Source organism: Anabrus simplex, chromosome 2 (genome assembly GCF_040414725.1).
Source record: "Anabrus simplex isolate iqAnaSimp1 chromosome 2, ASM4041472v1, whole genome shotgun sequence".
In the NCBI taxonomy this organism is placed as follows: Eukaryota; Metazoa; Arthropoda; class Insecta; order Orthoptera; family Tettigoniidae; genus Anabrus; species Anabrus simplex.
In genome coordinates, this window is record NC_090266.1 from 988,177,315 (window position 1) to 988,197,975 (window position 20,661).

The following is a 20,661-nucleotide window of genomic DNA, read 5'->3' on the forward strand; positions in this document are numbered from 1 at the left end:
CGCCAAGTTGTTTCCAAGGAGTCCCTCGCCTGTCAAATGGGAGTGGGACTCCGTTCCTCCCATAGGTCCGAGGCTTGCTTAAAGTGTTCTGAGCTCGGTAAATTCATGAAGCAGAATGCTACCCTACTTGCACATAGTCCAAATGAGGTTCTCTCCTGTAACGGATTATGGACCACCGGTGAATTGTATAGTCCTAGCCGCCTGAACACAAGGAGGGCCATGACTCAGAATATGTCCGAGATGCCCACTCCTATTCCATAGCAACTGGTATCCCGACTCTCAGGACGACTTACTAGGACACTCGGCCGTTACCCATGGTTCACGAACTAGGACGTGACTACAGTAACCCACAAACATGAAAACGCTAATAATGAAAATAAAAAAGATTCGTCATAATAAAGACGCGAACCTGCATTCCTCGTGTTACGAAGTGAGCGCATCAGCCATTACGCTACGAGAACACTTCATATAATTAGGATACTTATAATAAGTTATACCTCATGTCTGAAAACTGAAAAAGTAGAAAATTAAAGCCATTTGAAATTATTTCCAAATAGATTTTGATTTTATACCCTTTTAAAGTTTCTTTACGAAAGCTCGACGTATAAAATGTGTTCCCTACGCTACCGATGCGAGAGGCTGGTGTGACCGTTGCAACTCAAGGGAAGCATTAATGTTCAAAATCCTGCAATAGAATATCGGTCACTGTTACAGTATCATGCTTTATTCAGTATACTAAGCTAATTTAAGTTGTATGCCACTAGAAATGCAGCTAATAATGTTCAACTCTCAAAAACTTGCCCGGCAGGTAATGTCTTATCGGGCGCTCGAAGTGGCCGATAAATTACGCGCCGGGTTACTACGATTTATGCTGCTGATAGCGCTACCTCTGCCTGCTGTCATTTCTTTATGGATACAGTACTTTTGCTTCCATCTCTTGGCACAGGCCAGAGTAAAGTGTAGCTTCCACTGAAGTCCCAGTCAACATCCATGGCTGTGACAATATGGAAGTTGCTGGGGTTATGGGTAGTGCTGAGTAATGACATTCAGAGCATGAGTAGTGCATCTGAGTGTTATGAAAGGTGCTACTCATAGGGTCAGTCATGCTGCAATAGTACTTTCTGACCCAGTGAGGAAAGCAATGGCAAACTATCTCACTCCTCATCTTGCCTAATACGCCTCATTTTGGTGCTGCCATTGGTTTTTGAGGTTTCCTTATAACCGCATAACCTTTGGTGGTGCTATTTGAGGATCCAACCAGCCTCTGGGCTGATGACCTAACAGACAGACAGACAGCGCTAACTGGGAGTGGTCGAAAGGAAACATACTTTTACGCGGAGGGCAAGTTACGCGCTACTTTACCAGTAGGTGGTAGAACCGGCCCTTAATTGACAATTTTTGAGTAATTTCACATAATTCGAATAACGTCCTTTTAGTCTTGTATTCTGCCATAATCATTTGCTTCTCAATATTTTTCACTCTAATCGTTACTTTCTTGCCCCATTTCTTGTCTTTGTTCTGAATCTCTTTATCCCAGTATTCTCCTATTCCTGTTCTATGGAGCATCCTTTTGACTTTCGTTCATGATTTTTTTTTTTTTTTTTTTGCTATTGGCTTTACGTCGCACCGACATAGATAGGTCTTATGGAGACGATGGGACGGGAAAGGGCTAGGGGTGTGAAGGAAGCAGCCGTTGCCTTAATTAAGGTACAGATGTGAAAATGGGAAACCGCGGAAAACCGTCTTCAGTGCTGCCGACAGTGGGGTTCCAACCCACTATCTCCCGAATACTGGATACTGGCCGTACTTACGCGACTGCAGCTATCGAGCTCGGTTTTCGTTAATCAGTAATCCTCGGTTAAATGTTTCATCTGGTGTTATACTAATTTCGTTTGGCTATTTCTAGCCGAGTGCAGCCCTTGTAAGGCAGACCCTCCGATGGGGGTGGGCGGCATGTGCCCTGTGTAGGTAACTGCGTGGTATTGTGGTGGACGATAGTGTTATGTGTGGTGTGTGTGTTGATGGGATGGTGAGGACAGCACAAACATCCAGCCCCCGGGCCATTGGAATTAACCAATGAAGGTTAAAATCCTCGACACGGCCGGGAATCGAACCCAGGACCCTCCGAACCGAAGGCCAGGACGCTGACCATTCAGCCAACGAGTCGGACATCTGGTGTTGATATGCTAAATTCAGTTCCCCACCCCCACTGTTTCCCCCATCTTAATCTCAGCTAGTATTTTATTACCTTTCAAGCTTGTATGCTTATATCTTCAAATAGTATTCTGACTCCGTTGTTAGCTGTTCATTCTAGTAAGCCCATTCTTTTTTTGCAGAATTTATTATTAATTACGTCTAGTTCTTTTTTATCTACTGTACTTCAATCTTCTGCCCCATACAACGCTTTTGATATCACAAGAGCGTTTAAAACATTTTTATGTAGCTTATAGTCATTGTTTGGCATCCTTCTTTCCAAACATGGCGAGACAAATCGCTCCACCAACTAAGAACGGCCATGCACCCGCCGAATCAAGAAAGAGCTCTCAATCTGCCAATCCTTCCGGTGTCCGGGCCTGGTGAGGTTTCCCGTGTTGAGTCAAATTAAGCCGCAAGCTCCACTCCTGGTGGTGCCCTTCCGTCAATTCCTTTAAGTTTCAGCTTTGTAAGCATACTTCCCCCGGAACCCAAAAGCTTTGGTTTCCCGGGAGCTGCCCGCCGAGTCATCGGAGGAACTTCGGCGGATCGCTAGCTAGCATCGTTTATGGTTAGAACTAGGGCGGTATCTGATCGCCTTCGAACCTCTAACTTTCGTTCTTGATTAATGAAAACATACTTGGCAAATGCTTTCGCTTCGGTTAGGTACAGCGACTTAACCCTTTCATTTTAGCTCTCCTTATTTGTAGATTCCACATTCTATTTGATGTTGTTATAATACCTAAGTATTCTATTTTTTTACCACTTCAAGTTCTACGTCTGCTAACCACCACCATTCGTTTTTCTTTAATTTGTTACCTTGTTTACAAACCATTACAGACGGGGCGAGTTTGCCGTGCGGTTAGAGGCGCGCAGCTGTCAGCCTGAATCCTGGAGGTAGTAGGTTCGAACCCCACTGTCGGCAACCCTGAATATGTTTTTCCGTGGTTTCTTATTTTCACACCAGGCAAATGCTGGTGCTGTACCTTAATTAAGGCCTCGGCTGTTACCTTCCCACTCCTAGGTCTTTCCTGTCTCATCGTCGCCATATGACCTATCTGTGTCGGTGCGACGTAAAGCAAGTTGTTAAAACATTGCTTTTGTTTGTATAATGTTGATTTTCAAATTCCAATTCCTGCAGTATTCAGCGGCTTTCTTGATACTATTTTGCATACCGGCTGGTATCAAAGGCAGCCAGGCTAGGATTTTCTCCATTGCTCAGACATGGGCATGTCCTATCCTCCTTCCCTTCATTATCCAAAATATCGTTAATAAAAAGTATAGGTAATATTGGTGATAACTTAGGCCTACATACCTGCTTTAGACCAATATTTGAATGTATCTCTCCTATCGTTAGACACGACAGCCTCATGTCGACAGATTTACTGGCACGTAAAAGAATTCCTGTGGGACAAAATTTCGGCACCTCGACGTCTCCGAAAAATGAAAAAGTAGTTATTAGGACATAAAAACCAATATTATTGTAACTCCAAGTTTATGTGCAGATGAACAGAAAATTTCCTCTGTTCGACTCGTTGGCTGAATGGTCAGCGTACTGGCCTTCGGTTCAGAGGGTCTTGGGTTCGATTCCCGGCCGGTTCGGGGATTTGAATCGCCTCTGATTAATTCCTCGGGCTCGGGGACTGGGTTTATGTGTCCGTCCCAACACTCTCCTCTTCATATCCAGACAACATACCACACTACCAACCACCACAGGAACGCGCAATAGTGATTGCATCTTTCCATATACGGTTGGCGTCGGGAAGAGCATCCTGCCCTAAAACAGGGCCAAATCCACATGTGCTACGCAGTTAGCACCCGCGACCCCACAGGTGTGGGACAAGCGGTGGGAAAAGAAGAACAGAAAATTTCCTTCTTACGCGGGATAGAGTGATCAAGACACGTGAAATTCCTATAGCAGTAGCCTATAGCCCTACCTGGAAATTTTCACTCTTAAATGCATCGTAGTAAGTTCTTTGGCATTATTTCTCTGCAAATTAAGTGAAAAAAAAGCGCGTAAGGCTACTGTAGGGCGTTTACAGTGGCCCTTTGACCGTTGAATATTTCTATAACTACGTTAAATTCCAAACCAAACCAAAGCAAACCAAACCCCGTGGCACTACAGCAATTGAAGGGCCTTGGCCTACCAAGCGACCGCTGCTCAACCCGAAGGCCTGCAGATTACGAGGTGTCGTGTGGTCAGCACGACGAATCCTCTCGGCCGTTGTTCTTGGTTTTCTAGACCGGGGCCGCTATCTCACCGTCTAATCACGTAGGCTGAGTGCACCTCGAACCAGCCCTCAGGTCCAGGTAAAAATCCCGGACCTAGTCGGGAATCGAACCCGGGACCTCCGGGTGAGAGGCAGGCACGCTACCCGTACACCACGGTGCCGGCACTACATAAAATTACTTAAATTATTTTACTCAAGGGTGAAAATTCCAGTTATGTCTCCTATCGAATGTTAACACGATGTGATCGTGTTCACCACTTATCGTGAAGCAGTGTGTAAAAGAAATAGTTGTCTGCATTGTTGTGTTTCATTTACTGCAAGGGCTTAAGAGTCCTTGCCTGTCTGGGATTTACCACGACTGGCTTCCCACCGTTACTCGTACCGGTAGTGTTTGTTCGCAGAATACAAATATCCTCCACTTCCTCTTGTTGCTCACTTGTGTTCTAAGGAAATACCAACATAAATGATGAAATTAAATGGCGTATGGCTTTTAGTGTCGGGAGTGTCCGAGGACATGTTCGGCTCACCAGGTGCAGGTCTTTCGATTTGACACTCGTAGGTGACCTGCGCGTCGTGATGAGGATGAAATGATGATGAAGACGACACATACACCCAGCCCCAGTGCCAGTGAAATTAACCAATGATGGTTAAAATTCCTGACCCTGCCGGGAATCGAACCCGGGACCCCTGTGACCAAGCACGCTAACCATTTAGCCGTGGAGCCGGAACATAAATGATATACAGTGTTCACAAACATGTTTGGACCTACTTAACTTTGAATCACATTTTATAATTGTTGTTAAGAATCGATTTCATTAACTGCAAGGAATCTGTCTCTCTTCCCTGTTTCTTGGTAAATACCTTAGCATCTATAACCTATATTGCCATATTAAGGCGTGTAACAACATGCTATGTCCCTTTAACTAATAATGGCGTTGAGAGATGCCAGAATCCTAAATTTGTGGCCGGAGAAGGAAGTGCTTAAAGTGCTGCATCCGTAAATGCGCCAAAATTTGATTACAGAACCTTAGACAAAGTGGTCGAGAGAATAATTAGCGAAGTCGCATAGCCTTCAGATGTACAATCCATATACTCGTTAAGTGGAAACGCTGATTTAGGCTAGGGCCATTAAATAACCATTTCTGGACCATTAATAGAAAACATTACTCGAGATAGTCGCCTGGGGACACCAGAATAAAGCAGTAGTCTGAAGTTGTAGAATAGAAATCGTTGTCTTCCTTATGCATGTCGCGTAAGGAAATATAATGAATAGTAATCGCGACCGTTCTTCAGAGCTGATGGGTATCGTTCAGGTTTAACATTTTTAAAAGTCTTAATAATACTCGCTTGTCAGTGAAGCCACTAGTAAAGTTAACTCGTGTCCTCATACCGAGGTAGCACAGCTCTTTCCAGGCACACCTCCAATGGAGGTGAGCTGCATGTACCATTTCAACCACATAAATTTCTGGCAGTACCGGGAATTGAACTCGGGCCTCCGAGGACGGCAGCTAATAGTGCTAACCGTTACGCCACGGAGGCGTGATCAAGTGAGACTACAGGATAATTCACGACATTTCAGTGGCATTCAATCACAAACGATCGAGTATGTTGGAGAGTTACGAAATCTTTACATACCGCTTAAGGATCCAAGATTCTTCATGTTGACTGTCACTTCCTTGCTGGCCGTGTGCAAACTGAGACTGGTTCTACTGCTCGCGAACCTCTTCCCCTCTGTTACCCCACCATACCTCCGGGAAAAGCCCAGCTTCTTGTATGAGCATGGGCAGTGGGCAGTGGCGCGTCCGAGTTGTGACAATGACCTTTACCTGCAGGCCCTGGTCATTTGGGATCGCTTACTTCTAAGATATCTGGTAATCTGTACTTATCTTAGAAAATGCATAGTTTTGTTAGCCATGCTTCGTTAACTAATTAGTTTCGGGTGTTCAGAAGTCTGCCTTTGATAGTTTTTATTTCGGGTAACTCGTTAAAAGCACGTATTGTTCAGTTCAAAAACTCTGTTTATTTATTATTATTATTACAATTGGCTTTTCGTCGCACGGACACAGATAGGTCTTATTGCGACGATGCGATAGGAAAGGCCTAGGAGTGGGAAGGAAGTGACCGTGGCCTTAATTAAGGTACAGTCCCAGCATTTGCCTGGTGTGAAAATGGGAAACCATATTCAGGGCTTCCTACAGTGAGGTTCGAACACACTAACTTCCGGATACTAGCTCAAAGCTGCGCGCACCAACCGCACGGCCAACTCGCCCTGTCTGTTTATTTAGGATTATAACTACACAGTTATACAATTAGAACAAGATCGCACCCAAGGGGCAGGTTAGGAGGGTTCGAACCCACCCGGAAATAAAAATGGACTTGGGAAATGTAAACAAGCATTTGCAAAATAATTGAATTTAACCTCTGTACCATCTTCAAAGGTTTCTCTATGAATAAAAGCAAATTTACTGAAAACATAAATGGAAATTTTACTTTTGGTGAAATGTACGGATTGTTTGTTTTTAATGTTCTTAATAAATTTTGCACCATCATTCATTTTCACTCCACACCAAGTTATTCTTTTTAAAACTTGGCATTTTATTAGCGGTGTATAAATACAGAAAACGGAAAACGAATGATGTTGTTTTGATTTGATGAGTAATGGAAAGGAACAAACAAGTGTCAAATCAAGTCAAGTACAGAGATATGGAACAAAAAGGTGGCTGCGTGGTTTGGGTCACGCAGCTGCCATCTTGCCTTCGGGAGACAATGGTTTCGAACCCTACTGTCGGCAGCCCTGAAGATGGTTTTACGTTGTTTCCCGTTTTCATATCAGACAAATGCTGGGGCTGAACCTTAACTAAAGCCATGTTCGTTTTCTTCTTTCTCCCATCGTGGCCATAAGACCTATCTGTGTCGGTGCGACGTTAAGCAGATTGAAAAAGAAAAACCATAATGGCGGGTGAGTATTGGATGAGGGGGCAGCAGAAAGAGGACACAAAGAATAAACGTAAAACATGTTCCTATCTCTGTAAACGTGACTTGTCTTAATATTATAAATGTTGATATAACCCACTTATTAATTTGAATGGCTAGAAGACTAAAATTTATTTTCATTTTTGTATTCAGTTTTTGTTATCAGTTCATGTGGATTATGTCTCAGGTATACATAAGAGATATAAGAGATTCTTCTATTTTTCTGACCTGTTCCCCAGTTATCTCGGGTCGGCGCTGTTTTACGGTGAGATGCTCTTCGTGATGCCAACCGTATGTGGAGTCACTATTGCGTGTTTATGTGGTCGTTAGTAGTATGATAAGTTATGTGTAGGTGACTTGCAGTATTAAGGCGATCACAAATACCCAGTGCTCAAGCTGGAGGAATTAACCAAACATGATCAAACTCCCCGGCCCGGCCAAGAAATCGATCTAAGTCCACTACGCTGACAGTTTAACCAAGGAGCGAGCTTGAAACATTTTCCATAGTCGATAGTAAAGAATTCAAATAACAGATTGTTTCCATTCAGTTCACCATATAGTATGAACAGGGGGCTGCCTGACCGTCGTGGGTTGGATTCCCCGTCAGGAAGTAACAAAAAATTAAAAACGACATTTCCACTTCTGGAGGTGCACATGGCTTTGAGCGTACACCAGAAATTCCTGGAGGCAAATGCGGTCGGGTGTAGAGCTAACCACTCTACTCCACCAAGTGCCGAGGTTACTGATAGTGGAAGCTTTTACATTCCACCACTCCAAGGGCTTTCATGGCCTGTTCGGAGATGAGTTTGTTTTGCTTTGGGCGAAAATTATACATGTTTTTAAATGAAACTTAAATACTTTTAAACAGTTCATGTTGATCACCAAAAATTATTTTATCATTTAAAATTTCCATTAGAATAATTGCACTTGAATAATGATAATGTGGGAATTCTGCGGTCACCTGTATAGGTGGTTGGAATTATTCATACTTTTCATTCTAGACGTAAAAATGCAATAAACAAGGCTAAACGTGGCTAACAAGGGCTATTTTGACGAAACTACCATTATTTTTTACTTTTTACTACTTTTCGACTTTTTCTCTCTAATTTTTTAAGTTTTAAACTATTTCGAACTTTGGGCAAGGAGCGGTGTCTAGGCGTAAAAAAAAAGCAAGAATCAAACCTAGGAATGGCATTTAGGCGAGACAAGCGAACAAAATGGCTTCGGAACCGTTTAGATATTTTACCATCATTTTCGAATTTTAGAATTTGTGGAATAGGTGTAAAACTGTAAGAATCGAAGCTGGGACAGGGTGTCTAGGTGCAAGAACGATTTATTTTTATTTATGAAGTGCCAGTTAAACTGCAGTAAATCTGGTATAGTTTTAAGCATTTTTTAAATCTGCTTTACTTCGCACCGATACAGATAGGTCTTATAGCGACGATGGGATAGGAGAGACCTAGGAGTGGGAAGAAAGCGGCCGTGGCCTTAATTAAGATACAGCCACAGCATTAGCCTGGTGTGAAAGTGGGAAACCACGGAAAACCATGTGCAGGGCTGCCGACATTGGGGCTCGAACCCACTATCTCCCGGTTGCAAGATCACAGCTACGCGCCCCTAACAGCACGGCCAACGCGCCCAGTAAAATTGGAAGAAATATAATGTAAAGATGATATTCAATTTTAGTTTTTCAGCGAAATACTGGCTACGTATTCCATTCAATTTATTTTTCACTTCCAAAATTGTGCATCCGTCCTGAGTAGTATTTATCGCCTCCGCTATCTATAATAATAAAAGGACGTTTTTGTGCGTGTTTCCGCGATGCCGATCTTCGGTACAAAGAGATCTGACATTTTAAACATAGGTAGACGGAAGGGGGTCCAAATGAACCTCGAAGCCGGTAATTAATTTTCGCTTTCATTGGTGAGTTATGAACGAAAGCCGACTGAAAACTTATGTTGAGATATGACAATCCATCCCTTTGTCACCAGGACTAAATGCATAGTAGATACACTGTTGCTAGGCAACGTACATTATGTAGGTAATACAAGTCTAGGAGTCATTTCGAGTCTGTGGCGTAGAAGGCGATTTTCGGTCTCCAAAACGAGTAACCACATTCAGTCCGTTCTATCCGTAACCGTTTGTCTGTGTGTGTGCACGATTCCCGGCCATATCTAACGGCACATAGGCGTGTTCTTGGATTCATCTTTATGCAGGTAAATACGTGCTTTCATTATTACTTTAAATCGTTTTTTATTAATTAGTTATTCCACATTTACCCGATATAGCCTACATTTAATTCACTTAAAAGTTTAGGGAATACGAGGATTTGGCCATACCAGCAATAACACGTGAACTGTACTTCCTTACAAACTAAGTGGTGGAGCAGGGCCGGTTCTAAAACAATGGGTGCTGAATCAGCATTTTCCCACGAGGTCATTTACCCCTAGTAGAGAGGCAATGCACGTTTGCAGCTGAAGTCATTGACCCCTGGTTGAGTTGAAGGGCAATGAACGTTCGCGGATTTTGCGCACGAGAGCAAGCCTAACCACACAGTGGCCATCTTGGAGGGGCCTAATGTCACAGGGCATAGCTTTACTACCAGATGCCCTTCCCGACGCCATATTTTGAGTACGAAAGTAAGCCTAACCTCACAGTCGCCATCTTGGAGGGGCGTACCTGACTTTTACGGCGAGACGCCCTTCTCGACGTCAGATTTTGCGTACCAGAGCAAGCCTAACCTCACAGTCGCCATCTTAGAAGGGTGTAACCTTACTTTTACGGCCAGATGCCCTTCTCTACGCCAACAGTCGCCATCTTCAAGGGGCCTAACCTCATTTTTACCGCTGGATGCCCTTCGCGACGTCCTATTGGGTAGTAGGGCAATGGGGATTCTCGGGACACCATCTTGAGTAGTTTGGCCATGTGGATTCCCGCAAGAGAGCAAGCCTAAACTCATGGAGGGGCCTATCCTCACTTTTACGGCCAGATGCCCTTCCCGACGCCATTCTTATTCGACACCAGAGGGGGCACTTATGGCCTAACCTAGTTTTATGGCAAGATGCCCTTCCCGACGTCATCTTGGTGGAGCCTAGCTACACAGGGCCCAGTTTACGGTCAGATGCCCTTCCCGTCGCCACTTTGGAGGGTCCTAACTACACAGTCGCCATCTTGGGCCCAATTTTACGGACATATACCCTTCCCGTCGCCATTTTGGAGGGGCCTTACCAAACTGTCGCCATCTTGGGGTCCAGTGTTACGGACAGATGCCCTTCTCTCCTCCTCCTCCTCCTCAGCTGGCCGAGTCCCACCTTGGTGTAGTGACAGAGCTGTGACTAATAAGCGCGGGCGATTTAAAAGTTCCGTTTTAACATGCACCGATTACGTTGACACTGGTTATGCAGGTTTGGATTCTTCGTTATTAAGGTCACTCTCTACTAAACTCAAGGCTTTATAGATACCATAATTGTGAATTTTTCTTTAGTCTCTGAGATAGTGTGATAGAGGGTAATGCTTTTATTCCATCATGACAAGAACATTAATAGTTGATGTACAAGGCTTTAAAGTGAACAGTAACAAATTTGTGTTCCAAGAGGTGGCTGTGTTGGATTGCAGTGTGTTGTGGGCGTCAAAACCCGTCAGTTTAGGATTTAGCCCACCTTTCCCTTACTGTTTGCAAACAGATGAAGACAAAAAGCAGACACAATGGATAGGAAAAAAAAAATAGGTCTGCAGTGGGAAGAGATAGGAATATCTTATAGCTTTCTATCTATGATCATGAACGCTCATCTGTCAAGAGCAGATCTTGGTCTTTTAAATTGTTGTGAGAATAAGGAATGGTTGCGTATCTACCATCAACGTGTGAAATTATTCACATCCATGAATTAGGATGTCCATCATTTAAAACTCTTGACAAGGAGCATAGTGGAGAAACAATTAAACAGTTTTTATGACATGTGTGCATGCTCTTGGACTGGTTGTGTTGCAGTGCATGCCGGGAGGTGGACAGCATATGTACATTACAGTGTCGAAATGGCGTCAGTGTGATAGAAACATTTGTAGAGTAAAGACATCATGTCATTTCTATCTGACACTAAGTGTAACGCAGTTGGAAAGGCAGCCGTAAAGTTTTATACTTGCAAAAAGAAACCTAACACTTTTACTGAAGAATAGTTGAATGCATTACCAAAGGCATTTTTGGTCAGTGAAGCTGCGAATGCTGTAAAGAAGATCTGGGATAAGGTGCCTCATGAGTGGACTCAAGATCCTGTTTTGTCATAGGTTCAAACGTGTAGTTTACGTCATGAACAAGTGAGTTTAGCTAGGAGACCTTCATTGGGACAGTGTCGTACATATCAACTCATTTAAAAAATCACGGACCTAAATCTAACGAGTTGTCTTCGCTTATAAACACTTATCATGGCTGCGAAACGAGTAAGCAAGTTGTCGCAGGAAAAGATGAAGACACGTGCTGGGAGAAATGTGAGGAAGCATGCTGGGCATGGACTCATCAATAAGGTGATTGATCTTCTTCCTTTTGAGCTTCATCTTCCTAGTTACCAGTACTACGGTCCTGGAACTCGACTTGACGTCCGCTTAGCACGTGGTGACCCTGGTATTAATATGTTCGATGATGCCTGCAAAGAGCATGACATTGCTTATCGTCAAAACAATCCTGAACTAAGACATGTAGCTGATGAAAATCTGTATTGTAAAGTTTTGGAGCGTATGTCGTCACCCAAGATAGCAGCACTGAGATAGCAGCAGTGCTGAGAAGATAGCAGCACTTGTTGCCGGTGCAATGAAAGGAAAACTGTTACTAGGTGGTGGCATTAAACAGCGAAGACAGTAGAAATAATCTATGTAATAAAGAACAGAACAGATTTACTTGAAGAAAAAAACGTATATATTCTAAAACAAATACGAATTGTGAAACATAATGCAGGTGTTGTTTAAATTTTTAATATTAATCCTACCTTACAGCATGTCCTAAATTAACTAGTAGTAATAATGTTGACTTGTAGGTTTAATCTTGCCTTATGCCGTAGAAGAAATCAGAGGTAGAGGTTCGAGAATAAAAAAACTCAAGCTTTAAAGTACATCCTCTTTATTAATCCATGAATTGAAGTTGTTATTAAAACCAAGCCATTTGACACAGTTTACTGTATGTTTCCTGTAAATCAAAAATAAAAATATAATTGATTAATTTAGTAGCGGAGCAGGGCCAGTTCTAAAACAATGGATTTTGAATCAGCATTTTCCCCCACGCGGTCACTGACCCCTAATAGAGGCGCAATATACGTTTGCAGCTGAGGTCATTGACCCCTAGTTGAGTAGTAGAACAATGTACGTTCGCAAATTTTGCGCAGAGCCGATTTTGCTATATCAGGACAGTTCTTTTAAAATTATAATCGCAGGGCACAGGTGATTGGATAGGTAACACTGGCACAATGAAATGCATAACAAAAAGAATCTATATTGACAGATTCATCTAACCTCAAATATGACACCGTAGAGAAACGGGACGAAGAATCGACACTCGTTAGTTTATAACGTCATGCACCCTTAGTCAGCACTCCGAATTTCAAATAACCCACGCTGTGACGTCACAGCTCTGTCAGGAGAAGGCCTACGCATTCGGTTAAGTAAGATAAGCATGAATTTTTAAATCGCCCTCTTATTACGTCACAGCTACGTCACTCCTCCAAGAGAAGACGACGAAAAGCCTGTGTGAGGTTAGGTTATCGTTCGTGGTCAAGGTTAGGTTAACACACGTGTTAACCACATCTACAAGTCACCTCACTAGTTCGGCTCCTTCAAGGGAAACCCGTAAATAGCCTGTCTGGGGTTTGGTTAGCGTTCCGCGTAGCGAGGTTAGGTTAACACGTCATCATGGCGTCATGACCTCAACTACCAGTCACCTAACCGATTGGACTCCTGCAAGGGGAGCCGATAAAGAGCCTGTGTGAGGTTAGGTTAGCGTTCATGCGCAAGGTTAGGTTAGCACGTCGTACGGGTATGACGTCATAAACTCACCTTGGGGTCTAAAGCACCCCAGATCATTTCCTGAACAATTAGGTCCCTCCAATGGAGTCTGTGAGGTTAGGCTTGCTCTCGTACGCAAGGTTATGTCGTTAATCCACGTCTTAACCTCACCGTGAAGTCATTGAACCCGGGAACGAACCCATAGGTACACTTCTAAGGGTCATGGACCCCATGAGTACACTACTAGGAATCAAGGACCCCATAGGTACACTAGTAGGGGTCAATGACCTCGTGAGAAATGCTGACTCAGCTCCCATTGTTTTAGAACATACTTTGCCCTTCTACTGACGGGGTGCCGGACTTTTGTACCACAGGAGATCTTTTACGTGCCACTAAATCTACCGACACGAGGTTGACATATTTGAGTATCTAGAGAGAGAGAGAGAGTGAGTGTGTGAGTGGGGTGATATGTGGTTATATTCTATATGTACTTATTTCTCCTTCCTGGCCATTAACTCAGTATTTTAGAGTCTGAACATGATGTTGATTTAGCCTAGTTTTACGGCCAGATGCCCTTCTTCCTCAACTCTTTGTGGAGGGATGTATTCATTATTGCGTATGTCCGTGGTTGCTGGTAGAGTGGTGCATTGTATTTAGATGAAGAGAAGTGTATTAAGACGAACACAAATACCCAGTCCCCAAGCTAGGGTAATTAATAATACCTACAAAGTTAAATTCCTCGACCCGGTCGGGGATAGAACCAGAGGCCTTCTGAACCGAATTAAAGTACGCTGACCGTTCAGCCAAGGAGCCGGAAAGACTTAAACGTGCAGTGATGACTTAAAGAGTACTTCGTCTGACTTCATGTGTAGTTGTAAAATAATAGCCTACAATTCGGTCCTGTGTGACTGGCCACTGCCTGAATTCAAAGAATTTAGTACAGGTAAATATGACCTAACTCACATTCCAGACGTACTTTGCGTCAGAGTAACCTCCAGTGTTATTAATTGAGAGTTGAAGAAAAGTAGTGAGAAATGTTTTACCGAAAATTGAATACAGTAAATTTAGTAGTGCGTAGAGGGGGGTAATTTTTCAGGCATGTGTGATCGTTGACGAAGGTTTGGTTTGCCCTTTTTTCGTTTTTTGAGAAGTGTATTTCTATTGCTCCCTTTATGTCTGACGATTTGCGTTTATTTTCAATGTGTACAATTTTAAGATCTGTGCTGATGCCTGTGAAATGGTGGGAGTTGTTGTACGCATGTTCTCTGAAGACGAATGTCGATTATATGCAACAGCATTTTTGTGTTTTTGAACCTGGAGTGGAAATTGCACTTTCTTTGGCCGACACATTTGGCATTTTACGTCCCAGTAACTACTTTACTGGGCGAGTTGGCTGTGCGGTTAGGAGCGTGCAGCTGTGAGCTTGCATCCGGTATATAGTGGGTTCGAACCCCACTGTCGGCAGCCCTGAAGATGGTTTTCCGTGGTTTCCCATTTTCATACCAGGCAAATGCTCGGGCTGTACCGTAATTAAGGCCACGGCCGCTTTCTTCCCATTCTTAGGCCTTTCCTATCCCATCGTCGCCATAAGTCCTATCTGTGTCGGTGCGACGTAAAACAAATAGCAAAAAAATAGTAACTACTTTCACGGTTTTTCTAGACTCCAAATTGTCGGAATTTGGTCCCGCAGGATTTCCTTTTAACGTGCCAGTTAGTCTACCGACAAGAAGCTGACGTATTTGAGCACCTTCAAATACCACTGGACTGATCCGGGATCGAACCCCCCAACTTGAGCTCAGAAGGCCAATGAGTGCTCTACCACCTGAACTACTCAGCCCGGCAAGTTGCATTTACTAACGTGTCTTTGTAGTGTATTGGTCGTTCTGAAAGCTATTTATAAACATTGCTAGTTAAAATGTTAGCTGTTGTTCACGAAATAGAGGACTATGCATTTGTTGTTTCCGGGTGTGGTTTTTATTTGTATCCTTAATAATCTATCTACTTTGTCATGTGGGTGGTTGTTTTCTTGTGCTATTTGTCTTTATTATCTGTTTTTCGTTTACGAAATCTCTTGTGCTCATTGGTATGGATATTGCTCTTTATATCATTGTATTCAGCCCTGCTAATTTGTGTATGTTCGGGTAGTTGGACTGTTACCTATTCCGTGTGAAGTCTGAATGGGTTTCCTGTATATTTTGTCTAACATGTTGTTGTTATTTCTACTGACTGTGATGTCTTACCAGTTGATCTTCTTGCTGGTTTCTGGTTCCATTTTGGATTTGTTTGACATTTGTATACGAACTCACACAGATATCTTCTTACTAGAAGGGGCCAAGTGGATATTGCAAGGATGATAAATTATTCACTAAGACGTTTTCGGAACTCAAAGAGTTATTTTATTTTTTAAATTTGAGTAAGCATACTTCAGTACTTCCTGTTCCCTTGCTTTTAGTTTGAAGCAATTCATTCTTGTGTCCTTCACCAGTTTTGCTTGATTTTCACCCATTTCTTACTGTTTTGTGGCATGTTATTTTATAATAATGTTACTGGCTTTACGTCCTACTAACTACTTTTAATGTTTCCGGAATGTTGTTTCGCATTAGTTCTTTTACGTGCCAGTACATCTATCGACACAAGGGTGACGTATTTGAGCACCTTCATATATCGCTACCGGGCGAGTTGGCCGTGCGGTTAGGGGCGCGCGGCTGTGAGCTTGCATCCGGGAGATAGTGGGTTCGAATCCCACTGTCGGCAGCCGTGAAGATGGTTTTCCGTGGTTTCCCATTTTCACACCAGGCAAATGCTGGAGCTGTACGGTACCTTAATTATGGCCACGGTCGCTTCCTTCCCACTCCTAGCCCTTAAGCCTTTCGGAGTAGGGAGTTATTTGTAGTGGACTGCCCTGTGAGATTTAATAGTAGGCCTAGCAGTTGTCCTGTTCTGTCCATGCGGTCTACTTCGTTCTTATAAATCTTTGTCATTCCGAATACACCAATTGCGTGCCCTTTCTTTCTTTCTTTCTTTCTTTCTTTCTTTCTTTCTTTGATTTGAGCTGTGGTGAATGTTTCAATTTCAGCCGTCGCCCTCTGCGTCAGTAGGAAAGGTGTTGCGGTGTAACTTCCGAAGAAAGTCCATTTTGTGGTCGCGTGCCTGACCACGTACGCAATGTCATGCGATATGCGTTGTTTGTCTAGCTGGAGAGTAACTCCCTATATCGCTGAATATAGTACTACGTGCCTGCTCAGTCTTCCATGGATATAAGGTCGGTTTGCTAAGATGCTGAATATGTTGCTCACAGATATTCGAGCTTTTGATTTTTCTGGTAAAGAAAATGTAAACTCGTGTCCTCATGCTGAGGTAGTGCAGCTTTTTCAGGCACACCTCCAATGGAGGTGATCTGCTTGAACCATTTTAACCACATACCAGCTCTCCTGCCAATCTTAAATTTCTGGCAGTACCGGGAATCGAACACATGCGTCCGAGGACGGTAGCTAATAATGCTCGTCGTTACGCTACGGAGGCGGACGATTTTTCTGGTAAACTCGATACTATTAACAAGGAACTACACCTAGACGTTACTTGTAAAACCCCCATTATAATTTCGCTAACCATTTTAGATCGAAGGGATGGGCACATACAGTACATATTTACTATCTCATTGTTTGGTGGCATCAGCAAAATCAATCATAAATTTAACTTGGTTTTAAACACCCTAGTCCTAGAACAGTATTTCAGTAGGTAACTAATTCTGTATCTAGAGTTGCAGTACATCCTGAAAAAGCGGGTTTGTCCTGAATTTAACTTCGAAAAAGATGTCCCGCGATTTTTTTCTATTGCTGGGGAAAAAATAAAGCTCCTGTCTATGCACGTAATTTTGTATGTCCTTTTTCAGGTTATGTAACTTTCAAAATCGATCAAAATGTGTTTATTAACTCTTTCTGGCAAAGAACCGTGGAGAATGATCTGTTATTACAGGGTACGCACAGTTCGTATTCTGCTTCCAAAGCCGGAAGAAGCTCAATTCCTCCTTTCTGTATGCTGGATTCTAATTGGATAGACATCGACAGATACTACCAGTTCATTTATTATTTGCCATTCTTTGCTTTATATATGTCGTTGACGCTTGTATTTGTCTCTTTTCTTGATCTTGTTAATTTCAATAAGTAAATGTGGATATCTGCTCCTTAAGATGGGCAATAAGCCTACATTGTAAACATTTATATTAAGTACCAAATTAAGATGGCTAAAAAAGGCTTTCAAAGAATAATACTAATAGTACGAATGAATTTCCTTCTGCTACTCAAAAGGTTAATGCAAATATAAACATTGTGTAACTGTTCAAAATAAATCCAGTTCAGTGTTTTCTTGTTGTGCTCTTAATGCACTATCCTAAGATATCGTCGCAGAATTTTTCTGCAATGGGAGACATGGAAGCCGATTCCTTGGTGTAGGGGTAGCATGCATGCCTGTGGCCCCAGGTTCCATTCCCGGAGAAGCCAGGGATTTTTATCTGGATCTGAGGGCTGATTCGAGGTCCACTCAGCCTACATGATTAGAATCGAAGAGCTCTGTGACGGTGAGATGGCGGCCCCGGTCTAGAGAGCCAAGAATAACTGCCGAGAGGATTCGTCGTATTGACCACACGTCACCCCGTAATTTACAGGCATTCGGGCTGAGTATCGGTCACTTGGTAGCTTAAGGCCCTTCGCGAGGTGATGCGCCGTGGGGTTTGTTTAGGTTTTTGGGAGACATGGAAAAACATAGATACAACTGTGTAGAAAACTTCCTCTATTTTCATGTTACTGGTATCATCACAACAACAACAACAACAACAACAACAACAACAATCACTGATGTGCTTTTAAATTATTTTCGAGAATTTGGAATCTTCCTCTTGAATTCCAACTATATCGTCATATTGTGATCTTCCCTACCTTTAAAAACAAAACTCAAAATTATTCGTCTACTAACGTCATTCCAAGCCTAGACGAACAATTCGTCTCCTTTATCCCAAGTCTTCTCAGCCCAAATTTTGAAACATTTGGTAAATCTATTCTATTCTCGGAAATCTTTCAGAACAAATCGAGCTGCTTTTCTTTGGATTTTTCCAGTTCTTGAATCAAGTGGCCCCGTACGCTGGAATCATACTCGAATTGTGGTCTTACCAGCGACTTATATACCCTCTCCTTTACATCCTTACTAAACCCTAAGCAACCTCATATCCATATGAAGAGACCTGTAGCCTTTTTTTTTTTTTTTTTTGCTAGTTGCTTTACGTCGCACCGACACAGATAGGTCTTATGGCGACGATGGGACGGGAAGGGCCTAGGAGTGGGAAGGAAGTGGCCGTGGCCTTAATTAAGGTACAGCCCCAGAATTTTCCTGGTGTGAAAATTGGAAACCACGGAAAACCATTTTCAGGGTTGCCGACAGTGGGGTTCGAACCTACTATCTCCCGAATACTGTAACCTTTATTTATTTACGACCTCGTTTATATGATTATCCCAATGAAAAGCTAGGTACCTTCTCACCGTCTACACGGTAATTAAATGCCAGAGGAATTTTTCTCTTTATAAAACTCACAACTTTACTTTTCATCCTGTTGACCACCATCCCATTGCCTGCTGTCTATCTCACAACATTGTCGAGGTCTTTTTACAATCGCTCACAATCTTGTATATTATTTATTACGCTATATAGTAATGCAACATAGGTTTCACACCAGGCAAATGCTGGGGCTGTACCTTAATTAAGGCCACGACCGCTTCCTTCCCATTCCTAGCCCTTTCCTGTCCCATCGTCGCTATCAGACCTATCTGTGTCGGTGCGACGTAAAGCAACTGTCAAAAAACACATCATACGGAAGAAGCCTTATCTCGGATTCCAGTTCGTTACTCATATTTACATAAACCGGGTGTCCACAATTAAAGTTATGGTATTCAGGGCGATACAGCACGGGCTGTAATGATCGTAGGAGTCTGAAATTTCGTGGATATGCTAACTAAGCAATACGCTCGCGAATTATGCCACAAGAATATTAGTTCCTAGTTTTGCCACCAGCAGAAAATATGGTGCTGTAAGTCACAGAAAAAACAAAAGCAGGAAAGATCAAACACATGACAACGGTGGTTCTGGGAGCTTTATTAGCATTTACGCTTAAGAACACTGTTCAAAATGGCCTCGGAACTCAGCAACATGCTGCAATCGTAACACGGCATTGTCGACAGTTGCCCTCAGCATATCGAGTGAAATCAGAGCGACATGTCGTCGTATGCTAGCCTTTAAATCAGGCAGAGACCGGACATGTCTCTGATAGACACGATCTTTCAAATATCCCCACAACCACGTGGATTTAGGTCGGGGGACCTCGAAGGCCACGCATCTAGAAAATGCCTAGAGATAATGCGGTCGTTACTAGAGGGTTCTCGAAGCAATTATTTCACCTGGCTATTGATATGTGGTGTTGCCCCATCTTGCGTGAAAATAACGATGTGGTCACAGTTGCGTTCCTGCAAAGCTCGACTCACGTATTGCACAAGGAGGTCCTTATAACGTGCAAATGTCACTTTACACCTGACAGGCCCACAACGGGTCATCTCCTCAAAGAAAAACGGACCAAGAATGAAAGAGCTTGTAAAAGCACACCAAACAGTCACGTAAGCTGAATGCAATGATTGTTCCTGCACAACGTTTGGAGGAGTCGAACCCCATATGTGACAGTTCTGTGCATTCACTGCACCCTCCAGAGTAAAATGCGCCTCGTCAGTCCACAGAATATTCCCCGGCTGCATGTTTTCCACTTCCACACGCGCCAGAAACCGAAGGGTAAATTCACGTGACACAGCTCGAGCACTGGTTACAGAATTGGGAGAATGTGCTGCGCGGTCTGCTACAGTTACAGCAACTACATCAACAACACGCATGGGGATGGGCCATCGTCCTCTCCCTGGTGCGACACCTAATTCCCCGTTTCCTCAAATTTCTTAATCATTTTCTTCAGCCCATTTCTTGTCATGGGACCTCTTCTCTGCTGTTTCTGTAGGCGATATTCCAGCAGTGCAATGTTTCTGTGGCAGCCTTTCTGATAAAACAACTTTACTAGTAGTGCACGGTCTCTCTTCCCAATTAGGCATTACGTCTCACGCGGAACAGTTCAGCTTTCTTACGTTACAACGAAGATTGACTTCACAAAAAATGAATCAGCATGCGTCACCAAGCAACAACCAATGAGCTGACACGTCAGAGTTACGGTATATTGTACGTACTGACCGATAACAGC

The 20,661-nt window shown here is 43.1% G+C and overlaps 2 protein-coding genes across 3 annotated transcripts in view; one reads left to right on the forward strand and one right to left on the reverse strand.

The window, feature by feature from the left end:
• LOC136864906 (uncharacterized) overlaps positions 1-6,106 on the reverse strand; it is a 349,415-nt gene extending 343,309 nt beyond the window's left edge. Inside the window, exon 1 of the mRNA XM_068226495.1 lies at positions 6,060-6,106. Within this exon, the coding sequence (XP_068082596.1) occupies positions 6,060-6,084 (25 nt within the window). The 5' untranslated portion in view covers positions 6,085-6,106. The remainder of the gene's footprint in view (positions 1-6,059) is intronic.
• The window catches only part of LOC136863754 (constitutive coactivator of peroxisome proliferator-activated receptor gamma), a 1,011,420-nt gene that overhangs the window by 799,480 nt on the left and 191,279 nt on the right, over positions 1-20,661 (forward strand). The window lies entirely within an intron of this gene.